Source organism: Babylonia areolata, chromosome 1 (assembly GCF_041734735.1).
Source record: "Babylonia areolata isolate BAREFJ2019XMU chromosome 1, ASM4173473v1, whole genome shotgun sequence".
In the NCBI taxonomy this organism is placed as follows: domain Eukaryota; kingdom Metazoa; phylum Mollusca; class Gastropoda; order Neogastropoda; family Buccinidae; genus Babylonia; species Babylonia areolata.
This window is the reverse complement of record NC_134876.1, coordinates 61,424,309-61,451,304: the sequence shown is the minus strand read 5'-3', so window position 1 is coordinate 61,451,304 and position 26,996 is coordinate 61,424,309. Positions and strand designations below refer to the sequence as shown.

General features: G+C 37.6%; 2 protein-coding genes across 3 annotated transcripts in view; both read left to right on the top strand.

The window, feature by feature from the left end:
* Positions 1 to 164: 164 nt before the first annotated feature.
* Positions 165 to 23,965, top strand: LOC143284951 (hexosaminidase D-like). Its single transcript, XM_076592116.1, has 15 exons — positions 165 to 362; positions 930 to 1,091; positions 1,953 to 2,007; positions 3,028 to 3,137; positions 3,849 to 3,936; positions 4,523 to 4,601; positions 5,671 to 5,756; positions 6,789 to 6,972; positions 9,583 to 9,651; positions 10,665 to 10,860; positions 13,326 to 13,408; positions 14,852 to 14,933; positions 15,960 to 16,064; positions 16,727 to 16,813; positions 18,635 to 23,965. The coding sequence occupies exons 2-15, from the start codon at positions 1,057 to 1,059 to the stop codon at positions 18,957 to 18,959; spliced, it is 1,584 nt and encodes a 527-aa protein (XP_076448231.1). The 5' UTR covers positions 165 to 362; positions 930 to 1,056; the 3' UTR covers positions 18,960 to 23,965.
* Positions 23,966 to 26,025: 2,060 nt separating this feature from the next.
* The window catches only part of LOC143284936 (unconventional myosin-XV-like), a 186,892-nt gene continuing 185,921 nt past the window's right edge, over positions 26,026 to 26,996 (top strand). For both annotated transcript variants that reach the window (XM_076592104.1, XM_076592107.1), the window contains exon 1: positions 26,026 to 26,185. The gene's annotated coding sequence lies outside the window, so the exon portion shown is untranslated. The remainder of the gene's footprint in view (positions 26,186 to 26,996) is intronic.

The window sequence follows — 26,996 nt, the reverse complement described above, 5'->3', positions numbered from 1 at the left end:
CACGCAAGTAAAGTAATTAGATGTAACCAATGGTTTACAAATTTAAAATACATATAAAAAGGAATAGTTGAAACTTAAAAACTATAGGCTACTGCCCGGAATTATCAAATTGTTTTAGAATTTTTGTCGAAGTTGTCTGCCCCCAGCAAAGACTCAGAGCAGAAGGGAAACTTGAAGAAAGTGAGATCAGTGTAGGAACACTGTGTACGGTTAAACTGTAAAATCTTGTGTGCATGCTCAGTTTGGTCACAACATAAGAAACACTCCCGCAAACATTTTTTTTCTGGTGCATCATTCTGCTGAAAATAAGACACAATCGTCATACGCAATACACAGCGACAGTCGACAATAACAGTGACAGCGTGAGTATGACATTTTAACCCTCAAGTTGACTTAGTTTTCCTGTTAATAAATGAATAGGTATGAATTATCCGTTTTGATCAATCGGTCCCATTTCGCAGTCTTGACAATGATTTAACAATGTGTATTAAATATGTGAATAATAAGAGTTATGGTTCCAAATCACATACCTGTTTTCAATTACAATATTATTGTTGACAGTGACACTCCATATTTGTGTATAGTATACTTTTTATAGTAGAATCACAAAAATGAAACAGTTCTCAATAGATCTGAATTTCTCTCATTTCCACGACCCTTTCCCAAACACAGTATGTGTGTAAATGTATTTAGCACATGTACACATAGTGATACACACACACACACACACACACACACACACACACACACACACACACACACACACACACACACACATGCACGCATGCACACACACGTGTGCACACGCTTTTAACAATTCACACATGCACTGATAGTTTACAGGCATGTTGTGTATGTGATATATATAATAACAGGCTTTTGGTGTTTTTGTTTATATATTTAAAGAAAATGTTTTGCAAAACTTTCAGAAATCTGCAGTTGCTGAAGAGGTGGAATATAGCAAGAGAGCAGTACCTCAAGGTTGGACACCAATGATGTGGAAATAAAAAACAAAATAAAAAAACAAAAAACAAAAAACCCTTCACAACTGCAACCATGGCATCAGATAGTCATGTTGTCTTTAAACACAAGTAGGTGGAACGGTCCCATTTTAATGTTTGATAAATACACATTCAGTTGTACTGGTGTTCAGTGCATGTCTTGTCATTCTCTCATTGTCTTACTTTTTTGTGTTTTTGCGTCTGACCACATTTTAAATGTCTTGATTTTGTGTTTTGTTATGTTAGGGCATTTTTGTTTCTTTGTCATTTTTTGTTGTTGTTGTTGTTTTTTGTTTTGTTTTTTGCTCTTTTTTTTGCTTGTTTTCTTTTATTTCTTTTCATTTCATCTTCTTTCTTTCTGTATATTCCATCCACCACCTCTACTTTATTATATCATTTTAACATGAAACACCAAAGTACACATTGATTTATGTTATTCATGTTATATTTATGATTTATATTTTCTATGATAGTGACTGAATTGCTCTGTGGAAACAGTATATGAGTATGGCGACTGCAAAGATTGTTATTCGCAAAGTGCAATGAGCAAACTTCACCCTGGAAAAACACTATATAGGGAAAGTATTTTAACATGCCTTTTGTGGAACAATCATTACAATATCCCAAAAGGCGCTCTGCTTTCGAACAAAAAATCATTCTTAGCATATAACATTTACCAAAACTAATGGTAAACACTGATCTTGTGTTGCAAGTAAAAGTTGTAAAGGAGGATTTTAAATGATGGTATAGAGAGGCGGTTTCTTAGTTTCTGTCAGATATTTTGCTTTTCTCTTATGTTATCACCATTGTTTTAAATTATTTTGAAAGAACTTTATGTAATGATTTAAATTTCAGCTAGAACTTTTCTGATGTTTGTCACTTTGCTGATTTCATTGTCTTTTAGTTTAACTGAATTACAGTAGATGGAGGTTCTGATTTTTATTTGTGCAGACTTGTCCATCTTGATCTCAAAGGTGCTCCGCCACGCATTGAATACCTTGAAAAGGTAGAGTTTAACCAAACTGAATAGCAGTTCTGTGATATTTTTACCAAAGTTGTTTTCTGTTTTTGTTTTCTGTTTTAACATAATATCTCCCAAAGATCTTTAAAATCAGATCATAGTTATATCATTTGAATGTCTTTGAAGTTTTCTTTGTTTTCTTTCTGAATACCTGATCTTCCTCTCTCCCTGTCTGCATTTATCTATAAGATGATGATGAAGGATAGGCAGACAGTGACAATGATAATGATGATAACAACAACAACATTAATGATAATGATAATTGATAACAATAGTAATGATGATGATAATGATAATAATAATAATAATTTAAAAAAAGATGATGATGATATAAATATTATTTTTGAAAAGAAATTAATATGCTATTACTATCATGCTACTACTACGACAACAACTATTACTACTACCTCAATCTACTTGGTCCTTGATCTTTTGTCATCAGCTGACATTGAGAGTCCATTATTTGCTTCCATATACTTTGCAAGTGAACATTTGTCAGAGGTCTGACCTATCAAGTGTTCACTGCAAACTTCCTGATGGAATCTGCTTCATTGATGGATAAACAGAGTAGTTTTAATGTGTTAGGTCGCATGTTGGTTGCTACCATTTTTTCTTCAAGGAAAAACATTTTCTTTTTTTTTTCTTTTTTTCAATATTTGCTTCATCATATTCATTCCTTTATTGATATATATATATATATATATATATATATATATATATATATATATTTTTTTTTTATTTTTTTTATTTTTTTTAACAAAAATATGTTGATGCATTCACCCATGTCATAAGGACCTCATGGCCAATGACATGAAAGTGTCCAAGTGTTAAGATGTTCACTACAAATCTACTGCAAAAGAGAAATGGATAAAAAGACACAGGGACAACAGAGAAATAAAAAACAGAAAAAAAATATTCATATCAATTGAGTGTACCTGTTAAAGAGAAGAAAAAACAACGAAAAACAACTGAGCTGTGGAGTTAACCATTTGTGTCTGTCATTAGGTGTTGCCATTGATGAGGAAATGGGGTGCCACTGGTTTACTGGTTGAGTATGAAGACTGCTTTCCTTATAGTGGAGACCTGAAAGTGCTCCACACACAGGAGCCATATAGGTGAGTGTCATTGGTCACATATACATGTGTTGGAGTTTGATCTGATCGAATATGACAGACATGTGAAATGACTCCTTGGCAGTTCCTATACTGGCTATAGTGACTTTGCTATGTGCACCAAAGTAGGTAGTACCCTTATCATTGACAAATAGAAACAAGTTGTGTTGATGAATTAATGTAAATCAGCAAAGGCATCCCCGTGGTTTCAATCTTGAGTAGTGAAATCTGGAATATTTTGGTTGAGAAAGCCTTCAGCCTCAATGAAGGTTGCATCTAAAAACTGAACTTCCTTGCTGTGCTAGTGAAATGCATAGTAAAATCAAGCTACTTGTCCTGCCTTGATAGTAGCAGGTTTGGGGACTCACTTTCCTTATTTTTGAAATTGATTTCTTTCCATGACTTGGTTTAAGTATCAAACTTTGAAGTGGTTTTATCTAAATGTTTTTTCCCCCAGCATAATCTGCAATAAATTCAGCATAATTGTAGTATTTGTACAAATAAGTTAATGTTTACTTTAACCTGTTAAACAGCAGATTTGTATCACAAAAGACAGTTGAAAATCAGTTTACAGAGGTATTTTCAAATGCAAATTAAAAAGAGGATTTGCAACATGAAAATGAGCCATTTTATGCTACAGAACAATCATGCTTGTTTGTTTCAATTGAGTTTTTAATTTTTGCATCTTGTCTTTTCTTTCTTTCTTTTTTTCAGCACCAAAGACATTGATATACTGCAACAACTGGCAAAAGAAAACAACATGATCATCATTCCATTGGTGCAGACTTTTGGACACATGGAGGTGAGATTACTTAGCACTGATGAGGTGGTCATGTCTTGCAGTGAAATATTGATACAGACTGTATATATGAGACAATATTTTCTTTCTTCCTTTAACCTCTTCCTTTATCAGTTCTGGATCAGGTTTCGCCTCTTGGCAAGAAACATTTGAGGCGTGTCATAATGTTACTGAGATGCTGAATATACACGTCACGGAACCATGATTGATGGGCACGACAGTAGAATGGCTAGAACTTTGCACTTCCATCCCTTGGGTCATTGAGATTTCTTCTTCTTCTTCTCTTCTTCTTCTTGTTATTATCTTTGTGTCTGCATTTTCATTTTGTTTCATTCTCAGCGCTCTTAAATACTATATGATTCTCGATTCTTCTTCTTATTATTGTCATTATCAATGTAGGTAATTAAACTGTTATTACTATTAAAAGTATTGTTATTGTTAATTGCAGTTCATGCTGCATCCTTCATATCATTCATTGTTGGTTTCCTGAGTATTATCATTATCACTGTTATTGTTATTATTATTATTTATTTATTATTTTTTTATTTTTTAAATTTTTTTATTATTTTACTTTTATTATTAATTACAGTTTGTACTGAAGCATCCAGAGTTCCATCATCTGAGAGAGGTGGCAAACTTTCCCATGGCACTTTGCCCAACCAATCCTGGTAACAAAACTATTTTTTCCATTTTTTCATTTTAGAATTTGTTGTAATATGTTTGTTTGATTAATGAATGTAATAATAGTTGATCAGTGAGTAGACTTCCAGCCTTAACCCTATCAGTACCAAACTTATTTTTTGCTTAGTGACAGCTATTTGCCAAAAGTTGCATTGATCACAGAAGGTAATATTTGGCATACAAACTACTGAAAGAAAGTATACATAACCTATACTTTTCAGAAAGGAAAATGAATACACTGTTCAGTGATGACAATTTCACATGAGTTAATGATTTAATGATAGGAAAATTCCTACAATGCTGCGGATGGAAATATCCGTACTGGGGCACTTTTTTGCACACCAGAAGGGGCGGAAATTTTTGTCCTGGGGCACTCAAGGGATTAAGATCTAGGTTGTAAATCCTAGCTGAGTCTGATGGTTGGGGAGTAGATATTCTTCTGACTACTGATGTAGGGAGATGTGCAGATTTGTCACTTTAGGAGACGTGCAAATTTGCCAGTACTTGAAATGCTGGTGTGTGTGTTATTTTAGACCAAAAATCTGTGTTAATCCCTAGCTGAGCCATTTTGTGTGGGTGAGATTTTGTGAGCTGTAGAATTATTTAAAAAATGAAATAAAGTTTAAAGTGGTAAAGGAGATCTAAGAGATTTTGATGATGCTTGGTTCTTTGTAAATTGTATGAATATTTGTGTGTGTGTGTGTTCCTGTGTGTGTGTGTTCGTGTGTGTGTGTGTGTAAAAGAAAGAAAAAGAATATGTAAGTGATAGTTCTTTACTCTCAGTAATTTTTCTGTATTCTATTTTAGTAGACAAACTGTATGTTATCGACACACCAGTGTCTGAGAAGACAGATTGTATGTTAAGAACACACCAGTGTCTGTGTGGAATAGAGTCCCTGCGGTTGGTGTGTGTGTGTGCATGTGCGTGTGCAAGTGTGTGTGTGTGTGTAAAGAAAAAAAAGAGTATGTAAGTGATAGCTCTTACTCTCAGTGATTTTCTTGTATTTAAGTCGACAAACTGTATGTTATGAACACACCAGTGTCTGTGTGGAATAGAGTCCCTGCGGTTGGTTTGCTCCATGGTGGACCAGGTGATGGCCATGCACACCAACCTGCAGTGGTTCCACATCGGCTGTGATGAGGTGAGCCACGCAGTTTCTTGGTGTGCATAATTATGGTGTGTGTGTTTGTGTGTGTGTGTGTGTGTGTGTGTGCGCGTGTGCGTGCGTGCGTGCATGCATGTGTGTGTGCATGCGTGTGTGTGTGTATGTGTGTGTGCGCGTGCTTGTGTGTGTGTGTGCACGCACGTGTGTTTGTGCATGCGTGGGCATGTGTGTATGTGTGTGTGCATGTGTGCATCTGTGTATGTGTGTGCATGCTTGTTCTGCACATATGTGTGTGTGTATGAGAGTCTAAAACTGGAATAGTTTATTCATATAAGTAGGCATAGCCCCTAAGAAAATGGGGAAACAAACAGAATGTTTATCAGTATCAGAATCAGAATAACTTTATTTACTATCTGAGTAAAGTCGCAAATGTACATTGGTATACATTACATGACGTGTACATTTCACCTCTTGAGTGCTTTATTCATATAGAGAGGGAACTCCTTAACAGTCTTTTCATCTGTTGATGATATTAACAAGAGAAGTTTAAAGAGGCAAGAGTGCTGAAAGTATCTAACTGGGATGAACTGCTATCTAAGATCTCTCATATGTGTGGGAGTGAGATGGAGAAAAAAAGCTAAGAAAGAGAGATGTTGGGTAAACATGGGAGTCGCAGCCCACAAGCACCAAAGGAGAAAAAAAAAATTGAAAGACCAACCACAATGTTGTGAAACCCGAACAGTAGGATTTTCTTATTACCTGGAACAGTTGGTACGCATTTGTACAGTAAGCCTTTAATATTTATTGAAACTGAGGATTAATTGAAAGTATAAACTAGTCATTACAAAATGCAGTTTTGTACATGTATCATGGGCAAATGGAAATAAATGTAAATGGCATTGGAGAGATGTTTGTGAAATATGCTTCATTATTAACAAATTCGGAATGTCAACATTTTCAACATTTCTTATTGCTGTTGATGATTATTACAATGTCAATAAAAAATAAAAAAAAGCATTCGAAAAAACTACAACACAAGATTGATCATCTAGCATGCCCATCTTTCAGGTGTACCACCTTGCCAAATGTGACCTGTGTCACAAGCAGCAGATGGAGGTTAATCTGACACAAGAACAGGTCTTCTTCAACCACGTGAAAAGTGTTGCTCGACACATAAAGGAACACTACCCTTCGGTCACGCCCATTGTGTGGGATGACATGTTTCGATACAGCGAGATAGAAGTACTGAAAGGTAATGTGTCTTTCAGTATCTATGCTCAGTGAACTAAAGAATAATTTAACATTGAAATATTTATATGTGCCTCATTGCAGCTTGTTTTAACCCCTTGGCTGCCTGCATGACGAGATAACTTGTCATGGCAAGCATGTATGCTTCGCTGCCACAATGACAAGATAACCCGTCATCGAAATATTCTGACTTTTCCTTGGGTTGCATTCACTTCGTTGACAAGAATAGTGGTAGCTTTAGCCTGGGGAATCTCTCTAGATTCTATTCATAGCTAGAAACCCCATCTGTGTCATGAAGCAGTCCTTTATTTGAACGTTTTGGTTGGGTCACTGTCCTAGTGTTTGCCTGACTTCTCTCCTCGCTCGCTCAACAAAATGTCGGACTGACGCCGTGCTCAAGACATGCGGTTATGACGAACTAAATCAACCAAGATTTCTTTCTTTAGCTGATGCTCAGAAAGAATTGAAGCGTAAATTCGAAGGAGAAGATAGTGATGAACATTTATAGGACGATCTGATAGAAAATAAAGGGAGCAATCAAGAGAGTGGCCAAGATGCGACTGTCAGTGAGTGATGTCAGCTGTACAGATGTTAGCAGACGACAGAACATGACCGAATTTGCAGCAGAGCGATATTCTTGGCATGCAGCCAACGCGGTCTGATGAGAACTGAATCAAGTGACCGTGGGAGAGGGGTGAAGAGGAGGGGGGTGGAGACTGAGGTGGCCTCACATCCATCTTATCACTTGGAGAAGTCACAATGTATTGTGTATCTATCTCTTAAAAAATATATATATATTGTGGTTGTTCTAGTATGATTTTGTGTTTGCAGATATTCATTTGTCCAGAAAATATGATGTTTTTGTGCAAATTACCTGACTAATGTTTGTAATGAACAAGTTGAAAATGTGACAAAAAACAAAACACTGATTTCAAAGCAACAGCATGTCACTAAAAATATATAAAATGGGAAAACAGCATGTGTTTTGTATTCTTTGTTCATTTACCTTTCAGAAAATATATACTTTTATGGGTCTTTCTCCAATAACAAAGAGCACTGAATTTTTGGAAAATTTATACCCGTTTTTTTAAAAAAAACCCTGGCAAATAGATTTCAGTTAAATTTTATTTTCCTGGCAGCGAAAGGGTTAAGACAGAGAAATTAGTTTATCTAAGTATGAAATATAAAACAGAGAAATATTGTTTATCTCAGTATTAAATATCTCTTCATATATTTTCTTCACTTTTCTGGTGTTAATATTTATGCCAGTCTCAGTCAGTTTAGATGTTTTCTCAAACACTTAGGTATATTTCTGAATAATGACTCTATGGGTGCTGGTATAGAAATTAGGCCTGTTACCACAGATTAATTGATGAATAAATGAATGGTAAGTTAGGCCAAAACCAATAAATAACTGAAATACAAACAAACATTAAAAAAAAGTTTAAAAGAAGGAAGCTAAATGGATTAAAATGAAATAATAGGCAACAGAGAGTAATGAGCTGCTTAGTATATGACAGTTTAAATATACATATGATGAAAAAGTAGGTTTAATTTCCATGTTCACAAAGTGATAGAACACATTTCTAATCCAAATGTGTGAAGTGAATTGGATCTTTTTTGTCTGGATGCATTTATGCAAAAAAAAGTATGTAAAATAGAAAGCAGCACACTTATTTATCCATGCAAAAAATTCAGATTAATCTTCCGTTATATTTTGTTTTGTTTTTGATTAGAAAATTGTTGGGAGATAGTTCTTTCACACTTCCACACATGAAGATGAGAATCAGTGGGCAAAGTGTTTGTTGTTAGTTCATTCCATGATTTCAAGAATGTTTTGTTACAGTTTTGTTGTATCTTTCTTGTGTTTGTGCCCTGTTTTGGAGAGAAGGAAGGAAGGAATTTTTGTTTAATGTCCCGTCACACATATCGGTGATTGAAGACATTTTGTAAAAGTATTTATGAATACATCTGAGTATTATCTGTTAGAAGGGGTGGGAGATGTGGATGAATGGAGGGTTTGGGGAAACTGGGCAAATGAGGGTGTTTTGGAGAGAGTTACATAGTAAACAACCATCCTGTTGTGATTTGTTATTTTCCAATTTCTTTTCTGTGCTTCTGTCTGACATGTTGTGCAGTCACAGCAAACATCCATGCAAGGTTCAACACACTGGGAGCACCCAAATTTTAGTTTGCAACATTTATTAAACTTCTTCCAAGTATGGCGCCTAAGTTTTGTAGTATGCAAACACTAGGGTGTTGATATAACATTGATATCTTCACATAGCCTCCAACCTTGCGCTGTCCTCCATCGTTCGTCTTCAGTTTAACGTCTTTCCACTTGAAGTGATATTAGATCTGTCCTCCATGTTAACTTATGTGTAACGATTGTTCAATGAAAAGCCAAGGATTCTAGTGGTGTGTGAGTGTGTGTGCATGTGTGTGAGTGTGTGCGTGCACGTGTGTGTGTGTTTGTGTGTGTGTGTGTGTGCGTGAGTGTGTGCAGGCGCACATGTGTGTGTGTGTGTGTGTGTGTGTTGTAGTAATGCTAATTATGAAGTATAGACTGAAATTGTTGGTGTTGATGTTTTCTTTTCTTTTTTTTCCCTGCCAGAGAGTGGTATGGGGGAGTGGGTGGAGCCCATGGTGTGGCACTATGTCACCAACTTCATGCTGCCTGCAGGTGAGTCAGTTTGGCACCGGCAAAGCTGAGTCCGGTTTGGGGTCAGTCTACAGCTTGTATCTATTGTTGTGTATTTCCTGTGCTGTGACTTCTTAAACAAATAATGAAAGTGTGTAGTTTTAATGTTTTCCTTTGTATTTCCATGGCCTGTGTGTGTGTGTGTGTGTGTGTGTGTGTGTGTGTGTGTGTGTTTGTTTTTTGCTGCACCTATGTATTTCCAGTGCTGTAATTTTTTTATTAGATAATAATATAATTTTGAAACTATGCTTTTAAAGATTGGTTTGCTAATTTTTTTTCCATGTGTGTTTCTGGACCATCTGGTGTGTGTGGGTTTTTTTCCCTTCTTTTTACTGTTCTTGTGTATTTCCAGAATTGTAACTTTTTGAACAACTAATGTAATCATTTTGACACCGAGTAAGAACAACAAATGCTTCAGTGTATTTCTGTTTTTATCCATGGACCTTATGGGACCCTCAGACATCTGTTACTGTGCTTTTCTGTGAAGGTTTGAAATTTGTAAGAGGAAGATAAAGGTGGGAAGGACAGTTGAAAAATTGTCCCCCCAATGGAAATTTGTCCTAGCTCATCATATCAAGGAGGAAGGTGGCAGAATGGTTAAGACGCTTTTCTGACAATACAGAGTCCATTCAGGTTTATGTTCGAATCCTGCTCTCGCCCTTTCTCCCAAGTTTGACAGGAAAATCGAATTGAGAGTTTAGCCATTCAGATGAGATGATAAACTAAGGTCCCATGTGCAGCACACACTTGGCATATTGAAAGAGAACCCATGGCAACGAGTGTTGTCCTCCTAGAGAAACAAACTGAAACATCATCATGTGATTCCAAGAAATTATTCAGCACCTGATTTTACCAGCAGATGTGGTGTAGCGAATACCGATTTGTCCGAACACAGGGACGCCTCTTAGAGAAACTGAAACTGAAACATCATCATGTAATTCCAAGAAGAAATAATTTAGCACCTGGATTTATTTTACCTGGTGTTTCACTTTCAGACTTGTGGGAAAGGTTGGCGGCGGTGTTCCCCAAGGTGTGGATCGCCAGTGCCTTTAAGGGGGCAACGGGGCCACGCACCAGCGTGAGCAGTGTGTCCTACCACCTGGAGAACCAGCTGACCTGGCTCAGCACTCTGCAGGAGGAGCAGCACCGCTTCCACTCACTGCAGGGCTGCGCCATCACCGGCTGGCAGAGGTGCTTTGTTTTGTTTTTTACTTTGATTTTGCAAGACACTCGACGGGCACAGTAGCCGAGTGGTTCAAGTGTTGGACTTTCAGTCTGAGGGTCCCAGGTTAGAATCTTGGAAACGGTGTTGGTGGGTGGAGATTTTTCTGATCAGAATCTTGGAAACGGTGTTGGTGGGTGGAGATTTTTCTGATCTTCCATGTCAACATATGTGCAGACCTGTTTGTGCTTGAACCCCCTTCGTGTGTACATCCAAGCAGAAGATCAAATATGCATGCTAAAGATCCTGTAATCCATGTCAGCATTTGGTGGTTTATGGAAACAAGAACATACCCAATATGCACACCTCCGAAAACTGAGTATGGCTGCTTACATAACGGAGTGAAAACGGTCATACATGTAACAGCCCACTCATGTACATATGAGTGAACAAGGGAGTTGCAGCCCACAAACGACGGAGAAGAAGAAGACACTGTTCACAGGATTTACTATGATTTTATAAGACATTCTTCACAGGATTTACTATGATTTTACTATAAGACACTCTTCACAGGATTTACTATTATTTTACAAGACACTCTTCATGCACAGCATTTACTATGATTTTACAAGACACTTTTCACAGGATTTACTATGATTTTACAAGACACTCTTCACAAGATTACTATCATTTTACAAGACACCCTTCACAGGATTTACTATCATTTTACAAGACTTCACAGGATTTACTATTATGTTACCAGACACTCATCACAGGATTTACTATGATTTTACAAGATGCTCTTCACAGGATTTACTATGATTTTACAAGACAATCTTCACAGGATTTACTATGATTTTACAAGACACTCTTCACAGGGTTTACTGGGATTTTACAAGACACTCTTCACAGGAATTACTATTTATTTTACTACAAGACACTCTTCACAGGATTTACTGTGACTACAAGACAGTCATCACAGGATTTACTGTGATTTTACAAGACACTCTTCATAGGATTTACTATTTATTTTACTACAAGACACTCTTCACAGGATTTAATTAATACAAGACAGTCATCACAGGATGTACTGTGATTTCTCAAGACACTCCTCACAGGATTTACTGTGATTTTACAAGACACTCTTCACAATATTTACTGTGATTTTACCACAAGACACTCTTCACAGGATTTACTATGATTTTACAAGACTCTCTTCATATGATTTACTACAATTTTTATCAGACACTCTTCACAGGATTTATTATGATTTTACAAAACACTCTTCACAGGATGTACTGTGATTTCTCAAGACACTCTTCACAGGATGTACTATAATTTTACAAGACACTCTTCACAGGATTTACTGTGATTTTACTGCAGAACACTTTTCAAAGGATTTACTATGATTTTACAAGGCACTGTTCACAGGATTTACTGTGATTTTACAAGACACTCTTCACAGGATTTACTGTGATTTTACAAGACACACTTCACAGGATTTACTAAGATTTTACAAGGCACTATTCACAGGATTTACTATGATTTTACAAGACACTCTTCTTACAAGATTTACTGTGATTTTACAAGACACTCTTCTTACAGGATTTACTAAGATTTTACAAGACAGTCTTCTTACAACAGTCATCACAGGATTTACTATGATTTTACAAGACACTCATCACAGCATTTACTATGATTTTACAAGACACTCTTCACAGGATTTACTATGATTTTACAAGACACTCTTCACAGGATTTACAGTGATTTTACAAGACACTCTTCACAGGATTTACAATGATTTTACAAGACACTCTTCACAGGATTCACTATGATTTTACAAGATACCCTTCACAGGGTTTACTATCATTTTACAAGACTTGACAGGATTTACTATCATTTTACAAGACACTCCGCTTACAGGATTTACTATGATTTTACAAGACACTCTTCACAGGATTTACTATGATTTTACTACAAGAAACTTTTCATAGGATTTACTATGATTTTATAAGACACTCTTCACAGGATTCACAATGACTTTACAAAACACACTTCACAGGATTTACTATGATTTTACAATATACTGTTCTCAGGGTTTACTGTGATTTTACAAGACACTCTTCACTTTTGTCAAATTCTTGCCTGGATAGTCGGAACAGCAGTTGTCTCCTCTGCTGTACTGATGGTCATAGTTGGACCTGTCTGACTTTCACACATGGTTTTACAATGCCAATTTGTCCCTTTCCTCAACTCACTTAGCACTGCCAGTTAGCTCCCCTGACTTTCCCCATAGATGACCTGTTTGTGTAAGAAATAAAATCACCAAAAAAACAAATGTTAGAATTTATGAACTGAAAACTTTCAAACTGATCAATAACATAACAAGTTAGTTGGGAACAAAATACAAACCTTCCTCCCTTTTTATGCTATCATACAGTGAGATGATGAAAGTATCCATATTTTTTGTTAACTTCAGTTGTTTTTTCTCAAGGTATGATCACTATGCTGTCATGTGTGAGTTGCTGCCCCAAGCGTTACCATCCCTCGGTATATGTCTACAGGCTTTAGAAAAAGGTAAGGGATTAGAGCACATTTACCGTCTTGTCTGAACAAAATAGTACAGTCATAGAAACGGTTAATGAAAGATTCAAGAACTCAGATTTGTTTTCATAAACAGGTTCAGGGTACTGACTGTCATATTGGTAGAGTATCTGCAGTTATTGAATCTTTATTATTTTTTTTAATTGATTCCTTGAAAAGCGTATTCAGTGCTTGTATCAAAATACTTTTTATCAGATAATTTTTTGGTTTTTAACTTGAGACAAACCAGTTGTGCAGTAGACATGAATTGGGCTTCAGTGTGTTGATTATTTTCGAACCAGTTTTGCATGTGGCTTTGATGTTCCATTTCCATTGGTTTTATTTTTGACTTGTCTGTCTGTCTGTCTGTGTCCGTGGTAAACTTTAATATTGCCATTTTCTCTGTAAATATTTTGTCTTCCAATACCAAATTTGGCTTGAACATAGTACGAAAAAAATTTTCACAGTCATACAAATGATAGGTTTAAGTCTCCTGAATTCAGCCATATTTCCGGATGATTATCGTTTTATTTCGTTGAGGCTCGTTCAGGAATCTGTAAACGCCATTTACTGCTTCCTAGCTTTGAGAACGTAGGCTGTGCTTGGTAAGAAGATGGAATGACATCATTTATCTTGTTCACAATTACAAGAAATGAAAAAGAAATTTTGGACAGAACACATACGGAGACACTAACTGCACCATCGACGTGTTTACACCATATGAATATTCTAAAGTGGATACCAAATTAACAGGAATGAACGTAAAAGAAAAATTGAATTGAACGTTTCTTTCAGATTCGGTCAGCCTGTTGTCGGACTTGTTTGTTTGCAGATTATACATGTTGCAGTGTGCCTGAGGTGGTGTCAGCCTCTCCTTTACGGCTGAATTGAAAGAAATTCTTAAATAATAAAGATATGTCAAGAAAACATGATTTAAATGGTGTTATTGCCTCAAATACAATGATATTTTTATTGTGCTAAAAAAGACCAATAGCTTTAAATATTACACTTGTGTTGGGGATGAGACTACTTGTGTTTGAACAGAATATCCGTGGTTTAATCTCGCTAGCAGGCCTGGTTTTTTGGGGGGTTTTTTTGTTGTTTTTTTTGTTTTGTTTTTTTTTGTTTTGTTTTGTTTTGTTTTGTTTTGTTTTCCAAAGGTTACTACTATTTAATACGGGACCCATTTTAATGATTTTTTTTAATCTCTTTTTTTCTCTCATGATTTCTTTTCTGGATACAACTCATGTCACCAGAGAGTCTTGAAGACCTTGCCTTTCTTGTTGTGTATTGGTAGGTTGAAGTAAGCTGCAAAAATATAATGACTTTTCAATGCACATGGTGATGTAACATTAACCTACACTGGTGGACAATGATTTCATGATGAGTTTCTTCACATGACATTGATACATGATAATTTTGGGCTTTCTTTGACAGGCACCTATAGTGAGGATTTGCACCGGAGTGTATCTGATGACCTCGGTTTTACATCTCTTCTACCTCTGAACCCATTTGCATGGTAGGTTTTGATTATTCAACACCACTGATATACCTTAGTAAAGGCATGATCAGTTGTTATTTATAATTCAACTGAATATTCAGTTTCTTTGAATTGTACGTTTAATATTGTCATAAAGGTGCTTAGTATGCCATTTCCTTGTTATGATAAATATTCTAAAATGGATATCAAATGATTTTGCATCAAATGATACTGGAGTATACCTTGGAGACGTGAAGAAAAAAGAAAACAACAGCCTATGCACACCAAAGACACATGTGACTTCCCATACCCCAAACCAAAACACACACACACACACACACACACACACGCACACGCACATGCACATGCACATACACACACACTTAAACACTGAGAGCAGGATAGGAAAGAAAAGCTGTATAAGCTTACTCTTTTGGCCTCAGTAAAGTTGATTTTGACAGGACATGCATGCAAGCACACACACATACACTGTGGGGTTTTTTGTGTTTTTTTTTAAAGTGTTTAAATAGCTGTAACATTTATTGATGCCAACACTTATAATGATTTTTGCTTTGTATAATCATCCATAACACTGTTTCATTGATTTTGTTTTTTTGTTTGTCATCATATCATACACTGCCTAGCATTTATATTGTATATGCATTCTATTACTTTTTGTGACAACAGGCTGCTCTACTGTAGGGAGAGTGTGTGCCACAGTGCAGCATCACCAGTGTATTTCTTTTTTTTTGTCTGTCTGCAAGTGTCTTTGTTTTACTGTCATAATGAATTTTTATACTGAAATTTTGTTGCTTTAGGTTCTTTTACGTGTGCTAAGTGCCTGCTGCACTCAAGACTTAAGTTTATTGTCTCATCTGAAAGACAAGCACCCAGACCACCGCTCAAGGTCTTGTGGAAGGGAAAGTTCAAGATCACAGTCCTGCAATGGGACTTGAACTCATTGACATGGACACTTGCATCCTTGTCTGACTCTTCACCACTAGGCCACCACTCCACATTTGAATTAACGTTTTGATGTGAGCCAATAGTGTGTCACTGTTGCAGCCAGGATATCCCACAGTGTTCATTCTCGGGGTCATTGATTTACCAGCTGATGATCGAGTACGCTTTTCTGGAAGCCAGCTGTGATCGCTTGCTCAGAAGCGAAGGGTAAATAATTTGATGTTTGAATGTGAGCGTGGCTGTGTCTTATGATAGGAATGTTACTGTGACTACTGCTACTACTGCTTCTACTACTAATGTTGATAGTGATGTTGGTAATAATAATAATGATATTATTATTGTTATTATCATTATGATGGTCATAATAATGTGCATTTATATGGCGCAGGATCACATCATTGTGATTACTATGTTTCTGTTGTTGGCTGGGGTTTCTTTTTTAGGAACCTGGACTGATGTGACTGCAGTAACCTGATATATGCATGCAGTTGCAGGCTAAATCTTGTTACTGTTTAATCTGTCAGACCACATTCCTTGTTTGAAGAAAGTACAGAAATCTTGCAAGTGATCTTGAAACAGTGGGGAACTTTTCAAGATAAACGTTTGATTGTTTGTGCGTGGAATATTACAGATACAAGCAGTATATTTCAACATCATGAAGTGGAAATACTGATTTGAGAGACAATGTTTTTTTTAAGTAATCATCTTCATGAATGATTTTTATGTTATGCCGGTACACATCGTGATAGTACAATTTTCTACTGAATTGCTTTATCCCCATATTATGGATCTGATCTTCCTTCCTTTCTCGTCTCCTCTTCTTTTTTTTTTCTTTTACCTTAACATTTTTTGTCTCATTAATTGTGCAGGTTTTTGACCTGGATGAATGACTACAATGTCAGGAGGAATTTCACCAACCCTGTGCACATTGAACCAGTCTTCTGCGCCACCTCTGAGTAAGTGACTGGAGTGGAGGTGTTGTTTTGCATACTTACTTAATTATGGGGATGGTGGAAACATTTGCAGATATAGTCAGGGGAAATCAGTTGACTCTTTCACCACCATGTTTCTATTTAAAAAGCTCTCCCCAGCACCAAATATTTTAGACTCAGTGCTCTCAATCGATGGGGTCAAGGGGTAGACTCAGTGCTTTCAATTGATGGGGTCAAGGGGTAGACTCAGTGCTTTCAATTGATGGGGTCTAGCGGTAGACTCAGTGCTTTCAATTGATGGGGGTCTAGCGGTAGACTCAGTGCTCTTAATCGATGGGGTCAAGGGGGGAATGTTAGTCAATTTCCTGTTGCACAGGAAAGTTGGATGCAGCTGTCAAGCTTTGTTACATTGTGAAAAATGGTCTTTTTGACATGACCCCTCAATGTTGCTAAAGTTACCTAGGGCTTGAACAGCAGTAATTCCTAAAGTCTCCCACCTAAAAGTTTGCAAAATATACAACAAATTCACCGTGCTCACCAAAAGTTTGTCCATGTTTCAACAAAAAAGAACAAAGCCACCTTGATTAGTTTGGTAAATAGAGGTCACAAACCAAGTTTAAAAAAAAAAATAAAAAAGTAAAGAGTTTTGATATTTATGTGACCTTTGTTTATGGTTGCCAATCCCTAAAATGGTGAATATATGTTTTCACAAAAAAGATGATGTCAAGGATTTGATTTTTCCAATATAAAAGTTTGTCATTATTAAGCAAGTATTTTGCAGAGCTGTTATTGTTGAAGTTTTATAGGTATCACATCACAGCACATTGGATCACACCAACTCAAAAAGACGGCAATAAGAAAAACACGTGTTTGGTAACAGAGCTCACTTTGTTTAGAGTGAGTAAAAATGTTTTCTAGAAACCCCTCTACCTGTAGGAAAAAGTCTGCCAGCTCCTTCTTGAAGTTAAGGTGACAAAAAATATGTTGGGTCTAATAATTTTACACTATCCAGTAGAAGGAGATTATGTTAGACCAATAATTGTTTTGTCCTCTATAATGGGTGAATAGGACAAACAGCAACATAAGCCATAGTAGGAATAGATATGGTTTGGTAAAAAGAATCCTCAACAGGAAGTTAAAAAAAAAAAGTTGGATAAAAAATCCTATCTAGTGAATAATTTATGTGAAACATTTGTCCCCTATAGAGTTGAAAAAAAAGACAAAAACACATGAAATAAAGGGAATGATATGTTTGCTCACAGAATCTAAATGGAGTATAAGCAGGGACTGTGTTTTCTTACAAAAAAACTTTTCAATGAATTAGGCAAGATAAGCTTTGGCAAGCGAGTGTGTTCTTATGTCAGTGCAGGTGGGGGTACAGTGTGTATGTGCACAAGTACACATGCATGTATTGGTATCACACCAAGCTCGAAGAAATAAGACGGCAAATAAGAAAACAGTTATGTTTGGCTGCACAGAAGCCTCCTACTGGAGGTATAAGAGGGGAAACATATGTTTGGCTGCACAGAAGCCTCCTACTGGAGGTATAAGAGGGAGGAAATATGTTTGGCTCTACAGAAACCACCTTCTACCTGAAGTACAAGAGGGGAAAAAATGTGGCTGCTGTTTGGCTGCGCAGAACCTCCTTCTACTGGAAGTATAAGAGGGGACAAAAAATATGTTTGGCTCTACATAAATCTCCTTCTACTGGAGCTATAAGAGGTGAAAAAAAAAGGACAGAAACCACCACTGAAGGCATAAGAGGGGAAAGATATGTTTGGCTGCACAGAACTTCCTTCAACTGGAAGTATAAGAGGGGACAAAAAATGTGTTTGGCTCTTACAGAAAACTCCTTCAACTGGAAGACTTCAGGAGCAAGATCACCACAGCTCTGGCAGAGGTGTTCTTCATGGACACAGTGCAGGAGTGGGAGGGGACCCACGTGCTTCCACTTCTCAGCCGTGTACGTCAGTGGCAGTTGACGGCCAGCCAGCAGCTGGCTCTCTCTCAGGGAGACCCTGCGCTGATATCGGTCAGCGACAGCGTTGAGTCACCACCACCGTCAGCATCAGACACTGAAGTACCCAGCACGGAGAAACTGACAGCGGAAGTATCTGCGCCCTTGAAACAAGGGGAGAGTGATGATTGTATTGATGTTGATGATGGCTGAAGTGAAAGCAAGTCTTTTTTGTGGATTTAGGTGTTGGCAAGTTGTTGGTGTGTTACGCTTTGGAGTCGTGTTTCTCAGGCCTTTTGGAAAATAACACAGGGCTTTTTGTTTGTACTTGCGTCTGTGTGTGTATGTGTGTGTGGGTGTTCATGCATGCTTGTGTGTGTGTGAGTGTGCGTAAGTGACTTTGTGTGTGCTAGCATGTGTTTTTGTGCGTGTTTCGAGAGACAGAAACAGAATATGTTTTGCTGAAGTGTCAGTGTCTTCAGACATGAAACATTGAAGATTTTTCTCCTGTTATTTTTTAAGTCGTGATTTATTCCAAGCCATCAGCAAAACAAAATAAAATTTCAAGAAAAGCTGGAATGATACACAGTAACTGCAATTGCCCGCAAAGTGATGCTCATACACTGCATTCGGTCTTGCAGCATGTTAAGTCAGCAGGTTGTGATTGTGTATTGCTGTCACAATGTGATTTTCTGTTGTGCGTGTTTGTGTTTGTCATTGACAGATAGGTAAATGATTTGAATGTTAATGGCTACAGCTGTTGACAAGCTTGCAAACAGCTCTCTGGTACCATAATATTGAAGTCAGTCTATTCTCTTTAAAAAGAAATCTGCTTGTAATTTGAATGTGAGAAGAAGGTGAAAATGATGTGTGAACCTGCATGTGTGTGCATGTGGCACACACAGACACAAACGCAGACACTCACAGTCACAGACACACACAGACAAAAAGACACGGACAGACACAAAGACACACAGAGTCACACACACACACACACACACACACACACACACACACACACACACACACACACAGAAAGCTATCTTTTCAAAGAAAATGAAGGAAAGAAAGTAAATCTGTGGAAAGTAATTTGAAAGATAAACTTCATTGAATGTATTTGTGTTATCTTTTGACTGTAGCTTAATTATACCTTGAAATGAACATGAATCATGTTGGTATGATTGATTAATATTGGCACTGTTTAGGTCTGAGAAGCCAGCAAAACTTGAAACACTTCTTCCTGGGTGAAGTTCTTGCTTATCTTTCTATTTGCCAGACTTTCTGTCCGTCACGTCTTTGTCTGTCTGTCCCATTTTCCCTTCCCTTCCCCTCTCTCACATGTTTTTGCCCCTCTATCCTTCCGTTCCATCTTCATATATGTTTTAATATACCCAGTTAGTGGTCTGAAGTACTAAAATGTATTCATAATCTGTGGAGCGCCATGGTAAAATTGGGCGTTGACTTCTGATTCAGTGTTCACCAGTGATCAGAGTTCAAGACTGTTTCAGCATGGTGTTGTGTCCTTGGAAAAGGCACTTTACTCTGATTGTTTCTCACTCCACCCTGGTTTGAACGAGTGCTTGATTTCGGTCGGGGAGGGTTCTTCTTCTTCTTCTTCTTCTTCGTTCGTGGGCTGCAACTCCCACATTCAATCATATACATGTACACGAGTGGGTTTTTGCGTGTATGACCATTTGTTGTGTTTTTTTTACTCCACCATGTAGGCAGCCATACTCAGTTTTCGGGGGTGTGCATGTTGGGTATGTTCTTGTTTCCATAATCCACCGAATGCTGACATGGATTACAGGATCTTTAACGTGTGTATTTGATCTTCTGCTTGTGTATACACACAAAGGGGGTTCAGGCACTAGCAGGTCTGCACATATGTTGACCTTTACCCACCAGGCGCCGTTACCGAGATTCGAACCCGGGACCCTCAGATTGAAAGTCCAGTTGTAGCAGACGACAGAAGTGACCAAATTATTAGCAGGACACAGTGTGAGCGATTTTCTTGGCACTCAGCCAATACAGTCTGATGAGAACTGGATAAAGTGACTGTGTGAGAGGGGTGAAGAGGAGGGAGGTGGAGACTGAGGGGGTGTGGCCTCACATCCATATTATCACTTGGAGAAGTCACAATGCATTATGTATCTATCTCTTTTAGATTAAAAAAAAAAATTGTTGTTCTAGTATGATTTTGTGTGTGCAGATATCCATTTGTCCAGAAAATATGATAATTTAGTGCAAATTACTGGACTAATGTTTGTAATGAAGAAGTTGAAAAATGTGACAAAAAACAAAACACTGATTTCAAAACAACAGCATGTCACTAAAAATACATAAAATGGGAAAACATCATGTGTTTTGTATTCTTTATTCATTTACCTTTCAGAAAATATATACCTTTATGGGTCTTTCTCCAATAACAAAGAGCACAGAATTTTTTGAAAATTTTTACCTGTTTTTTTTGTGTGAAAAAACCCCCTGGCAAATAGATTTCACTTAAATCTTATTTTCCTGGCATCGAAAGGGTTAACCGCTCAGCTGTTGCACCCATCAGTCAGGGAGGGTTAAAGCGGTGGAAAGAGAGGATTGAGTCACACCTTCCTATGTCAATCCCAAGACACGGAGAATATGAAGTCATTGCCCTTATGGCTGTCAGAGAACCTGGGACCTTCAATCTTTTTTGTATTCTTCGCATGGACAGGAATGCACAATGTACTCATGGCATACATATGCACCCAGACACACACACACACACTCTCTCTCTCTCTCTGCTGTCTTTCTTTCTCAAACATGCATCATTGTATACATAGCATGCACATTACAGAAGCTTTTGTATCAGTTTGGTTTTCATTCTGATGTTTCTTGATCAGAATTTTGGACACCTCAAGCAATTTTTAAACATACTTTGAAAGAGAAATGAAACAGTTTTTTGTGAAAAACTACATTATCACCTTTGAAGTATTTCATTCCTTTTTCTGTTGCTTTTCACATTAGTAAAAATGTGAAAAGTATTAACTAGCTTCTGTGTGGATTCCATATAGCAAGGATTTTGAATAATCACTATGTGTTAACATTGTGTAATGCATGTATGGATGTGACTGAATGAAATTTTAACATTTTTAGTGTGCTGTTGACACTTTCGGGTTGAATGTGATATATCAAACCACCAGGGTGTTCATTTTTATGCCCCTTTTATTATGTTTTCTTGAAAAATATATGTTTCCCTCCCCCTCCACCTCATGTGCACACACATGTACACACACATACATTCACTGATACACATCCAGCATCCGTCATTCAGGTACTTTATGACCCTTGTGCACACACATCCACACAGAATCACAGGTGGACACACATTCCCATATATACTCATTATACTCCTACTTCTATCTTTTTTTTATGAGTGCAAGCATGTGTACTTGACATTTTGATGCTCAGGGAAATGTCACTGATGCCTTTACATTATTTGGTGAAAATAATAGTAAATTATAGAATCCTTTTGTTGGGGGTGAATTTAATGTTTCTTGTAATTTTGGATTGTTGGACACAGGTGCATAATAAGTGCACTGCTAGTTTCTTGAGTAGAATATTGATATAGTCACTTGAAAGTAAAATGTACCCAGTGGTTTCAAATTATAATCTTTAACAATTTCACTAATAAGAGCAAAGTTAAACAAGCTGCGAGGTATGTGATGTGATATGAACTGAACATGATTGTTGTGATCATTTGTGAATCCATGAATATTAAAATTTCTGTATGAGATATGTTAACAAAAATTATGGTCTTGTGTATGGGCTTAATGAAGTTTCTTGTCTAGCCTTTGTTTTCGATACTGATGTGAACAACATATTGATAATTATATGTTCAAACGATGATGAGATTCTCCTCTTCTTTTTTTTTTTTAATTTTTTAATGGAATTAGTTATTCTTAACTTCTGACAAGTTGGTAGCCAAGTTTTTAATGCATCAGACTCACAGAATGAATGTGGTTGAGGCTGAAGATTTTCTTAATCTTTCTGGTCTGCATCAGTGTATGTCTGCAGGCCTGACAGTTCGTGAACCTCATTCTTGTGTTTATATTCAGAGATCAAAACACATTGATTAGAGAGCCCATACTCATTTTCAGCCTTTGGTGTGTTAGTGCCAACACAGGTATTGTCCCCAGCATGCTTTCCTATCCACCCAAAATTAAATATAGTTGACTGAATGGTGCAACAGAGAAAATGGTCACAACTATGCTTACTCAATGGTAAAAAAACACACAAAAAAACAAAAAAACCTTGTGGCAGTTGTTACCCATTTTTGATTATTTGGATGGTGTTTTCTGCTGTTGTGTATGACTTGAAGTTTGGTTCTGTGGTTTCAGAAAAAAAATTATCATGCACATAAAACTTGTAATGGTCTGATTTAGGAAGAAAAAAAGCAGTGACATATAAGGCAACAATTGTGTTTGATGTGTGAGAATGCAAAGTATTTATTCTTCTAAAGATTTTTGCAGACAGTGCAATAGGGTTGGTCAGATACAGAAATTGATATGTAGTTTGAGTGGTACCAGGTTCTGGTATACTTAGAATAGTGAATTTTTTTTTGTTTTTTTTTTTTTTTTGTTTTTTGTTTTTTTTGTTTTTTTTATCCAGGAAGCATAATTCAGTTCTCCAGATAACATTGTCTGTGTGATAGCTAAATCATGGACACACTTTTGTACGTTTTAATGTTAATTGATTGTGACAAAATGTCTGGGTTTTTCAATGATCTACTGTATGTGCATCCCTGTTAGTGCGGCGTGGCGTGTACAAAAGACAATGGCATAGCATTCACAATTTCATCGTTCCTTATATAAGATAATGAATAAATCATCTGACAACTCTTCATGAGTTTTTGGCGTATAGACATGCCAACAGGCATACTCTCTTTCTTTCTCACGCACACATGCACACACACGCACGCACACGCACACACTCACACACACACACACACGTGCACATGTTCGCACACATTCTCTCTTATAACTCCAAAACTAACTTGACTAAGACTATGGTGCTGCGAGTAGACTTTGTTGCAATGCGTTTATTGTATTTGTGTATTCTGTTTCTTTTTCCCCCCCCAGCTGTTTGGTGTGTGGCATATTTTGGACAAGCTTCTTGGTTTAACACAGGTTACAGGACATTAGCTACATTTTTTTTTTTATTGTGTGGTATGATAAATAAAAGTCGGGAAGGACATTGTGTTTTTGAATGGGTTTCTTGGTTTTAATTTTGAATGATCACTTGGATACATTGCGCTCACATGCAGTTCATGATATCTGACTTTTGATGATTTTTTATTCACTGCCTAGCATCGTCACCATTGTCATCGCCAGCAACAGATTGCTGTCAGTGAATACACACTCAGGCATGCACGTGCGCACATGCACACACACACACATACACACTTACACACACACACACAAGCACGCACACACACACGCACACACACACACGCACATACACACGCACGCACGCACACAAATGAACGCACACAGTGGTATGTTAAAAATTATCGAAGTAAATGCCAATATACTAGTGGCTATAACCCATATTTATATCCGCATCCTGTCAGACTTGCAGCAGATCAGTTCATTATTACCATAGTTTCACATTTCTCTTTGTCAACCTGTCCTTTATTCATCTGTCTCTGGCAAATTTCGATCCATCTTTTTCACCCTGTGTGTGTGTGTGTGTGTGTGTGTGGTGTGTGTTCTTAAGTTTGTGTTTTCACTATAAGTAATATTAGGCGAGGGTAGGAAAAAGAAAAGAATCAAGAGAGGAAAAAAGCCACTGTTTACGCATGTGAGAATGTAAGCGTGTGTGTGTATGTGCGTGCGTGTGTGTGTGTGTGTGTGTGTGTGTTTTCTTTTCTTCTTTTGTTTTTTTGCTGCTCCATCATCCTTACCGCTTCAGTGGCATTACTCCCACGCCGCTCATTCCGAGGCCCACATATACAGCCATACCTGGAGTCCCACCGTTGGCAGTCCACAGGGAACCATCAGTGATGGTCAGGAGGCCACACACCAAAGGAGACCCTGCGCTGCTACTGAGTCACATTGGTGGTGTTCATTAGTGCCTGTTCTGATTTAATTTACTTATGACACCACCTACTAAGCCCCCTGCTGTCGACAATAATGGCGAAGCCAGACTATAAGTGCCCTCCCTCCCCCCCCGCCCCCGCCCGTAAGAGTGGAGACCACCACCATATCCCTCCAAAGACAGTCTCCATGAATCAGCCGACACTGAAGACCTTGACATGATTCACGCTGGTTGGTTATGGAAACACTGAAGAACATACCCGAAAACGAAATATAACTGCCTAAATGGCCGGGGTAGTGAAAAACGGCCGTACACGTAAATGACCACTCGTAGTGTATACAAGTGAATATGGGAGTGTCAGTATATCATGTAGGACGTCTTGGCAGGAAACAAACGCACGCGCCGCGCGCGCATCACACCCACATTCACCCATACCAACACTCACTCTCACACACCAACACTCACTACCCGCGCGCACAGAGAAACAGACAGACAGACAGAGAGAGAGAGAGAGAGAGATAGCACTTCGCGAGCCCAAGTTCATTGTAGCTGTGAAAGAAGAATATCAAAAAAGATTATTTTTTATTTATTATTTTTATTTATTTTTTTATTTTTTTACAAATTCCTGTCACATTGAAACACACACACACACACACACACACACACACACACACACACACCAGGAAGAAGAGAGTTCTTTGAAAGCAGTCCCGAACCTTATCTCGACTGAGCAATCGCGCAGGGCAAAGCAAGACTATTGGACAGGTCTCTCATGCATATGTATTTTTCTCTCAGCAACTCTTTTCACTGCTGACTGCAGTGGTGGTATTGTGACGCACGGTCAACCTAGTTGTGTGTGTTTTTTTTTGTGTGTGTGTGTTTTTTTCCCCCCCACTGGCAAAGTTTGCCGCGGTGCGAATGAGGCTTGACACCGGCACACACACACACACACTGAAATAGGACTCGCTGTGGTCATCTATTGTGTCTGCAGTCGCTCAGTCAGGGTGAACGAGCGTGTGTGTGCGTGTGTGTGCCGTGCCTACGTGTTTTGTGTTTCCCACGTGTATTTGTGCGACAGTTGAGAACACAGAGAGAAAAGTACAACATACACACAGCTACCATAGTTCAGTGTTGTTGTTTTTTGTCACAGACGAAGCTTTCTATTTTCTTTTAATTTTCTTCTTCTCCACCCCCCCCCCCCTCCCCCAGGAAGTATTTGATAATCTTTCACCCATTCAAAGCAGTTCTTCGCTGGAGTTATATTCGTTCTGGAATGCTGTGCTTTGAGTTAATGGTGTTCAACTGGTGTGCAATAATTGTGGATTACGGCTGCTGTCGAACCGGCTAGCTGCATTATGTTATGAATGGTAAGTAAAACACACTGATTAATCCATTCCGTTGACATTTTTTTTTTATCGATTTGCCATGAAAGGTATAAGAAGTTGTGTGTGTGTGTGTGTGTGTGTGTGTGTGTGTGTGTGTGTGCCACTGTGTGTGTGTGTGTGTGTGTGTGTGTGTGTGTGTGTGTGTGTGTGTGCCACTGTGTGTGTGTGTGTGTGTGTGTGTGTGTGTGTGTGTGCTCTCGAGGTGACAGGCATTTATATAATTCATATAAGACTTTCTTGTTGTCCTGTTGAATTAATGATTGCATTTCTATCAGTTGTGGCATGTCAGTATAAGAAGTGCGCGCGCGCGCACACACACACACACACACAGTTTAGAAAGAATACGTGAAAATTGCAAATAATCGTCGCAAAACAATGTGACTACATAAAAGCAACAATACTTGAAGTCTTAATACTGCTTAGTGTTGTATTGCTGAAAGAAAGTGGTTTTGAGACGTATTTTGAAACGGAAAAACAGTATTTTTTTCATAACAAACTGCAAACGTTTCATTTGTTTTTGAAAAAAAAAAAAAAAAAAAAAAAAAAAAAAATCGTCAGGATAGATTGCTGTCACAATGAGAAATGAATGCAAACTTTCATATTTGAGAAGAAAAAAAAAAAAAAAAAAAGGCAGGAAAGATTGTATTGATATCACAGACATGAAAACCGGTTTGTTTCTCAGTGGAGAAAAAACAAGGGGCAGATTATCACAGACACAGACGACGACACGGAGTGTTGACAAGACAAATAATGGGACGGTAATGGAACACGGGCAGCATTTTTGATAGAATTA

What these genes read in the sequence shown, in the direction of transcription:
- LOC143284951 (XM_076592116.1), top strand. Translation starts at nt 1,057, where the DNA reads ATGGCATCAGATAGTCATGTTGTCTTTAAACACAA. An exon ending in CATGTTGTCTTTAAACACAA is followed by an intron (nt 1,092 to 1,952) that starts GTAGGTGGAACG and finishes TTATTTGTGCAG; the next exon opens with ACTTGTCCATCTTGATCTCA. An exon ending in ACTTTGCCCAACCAATCCTG is followed by an intron (nt 4,602 to 5,670) that starts GTAACAAAACTA and finishes TGTGTGGAATAG; the next exon opens with AGTCCCTGCGGTTGGTTTGC.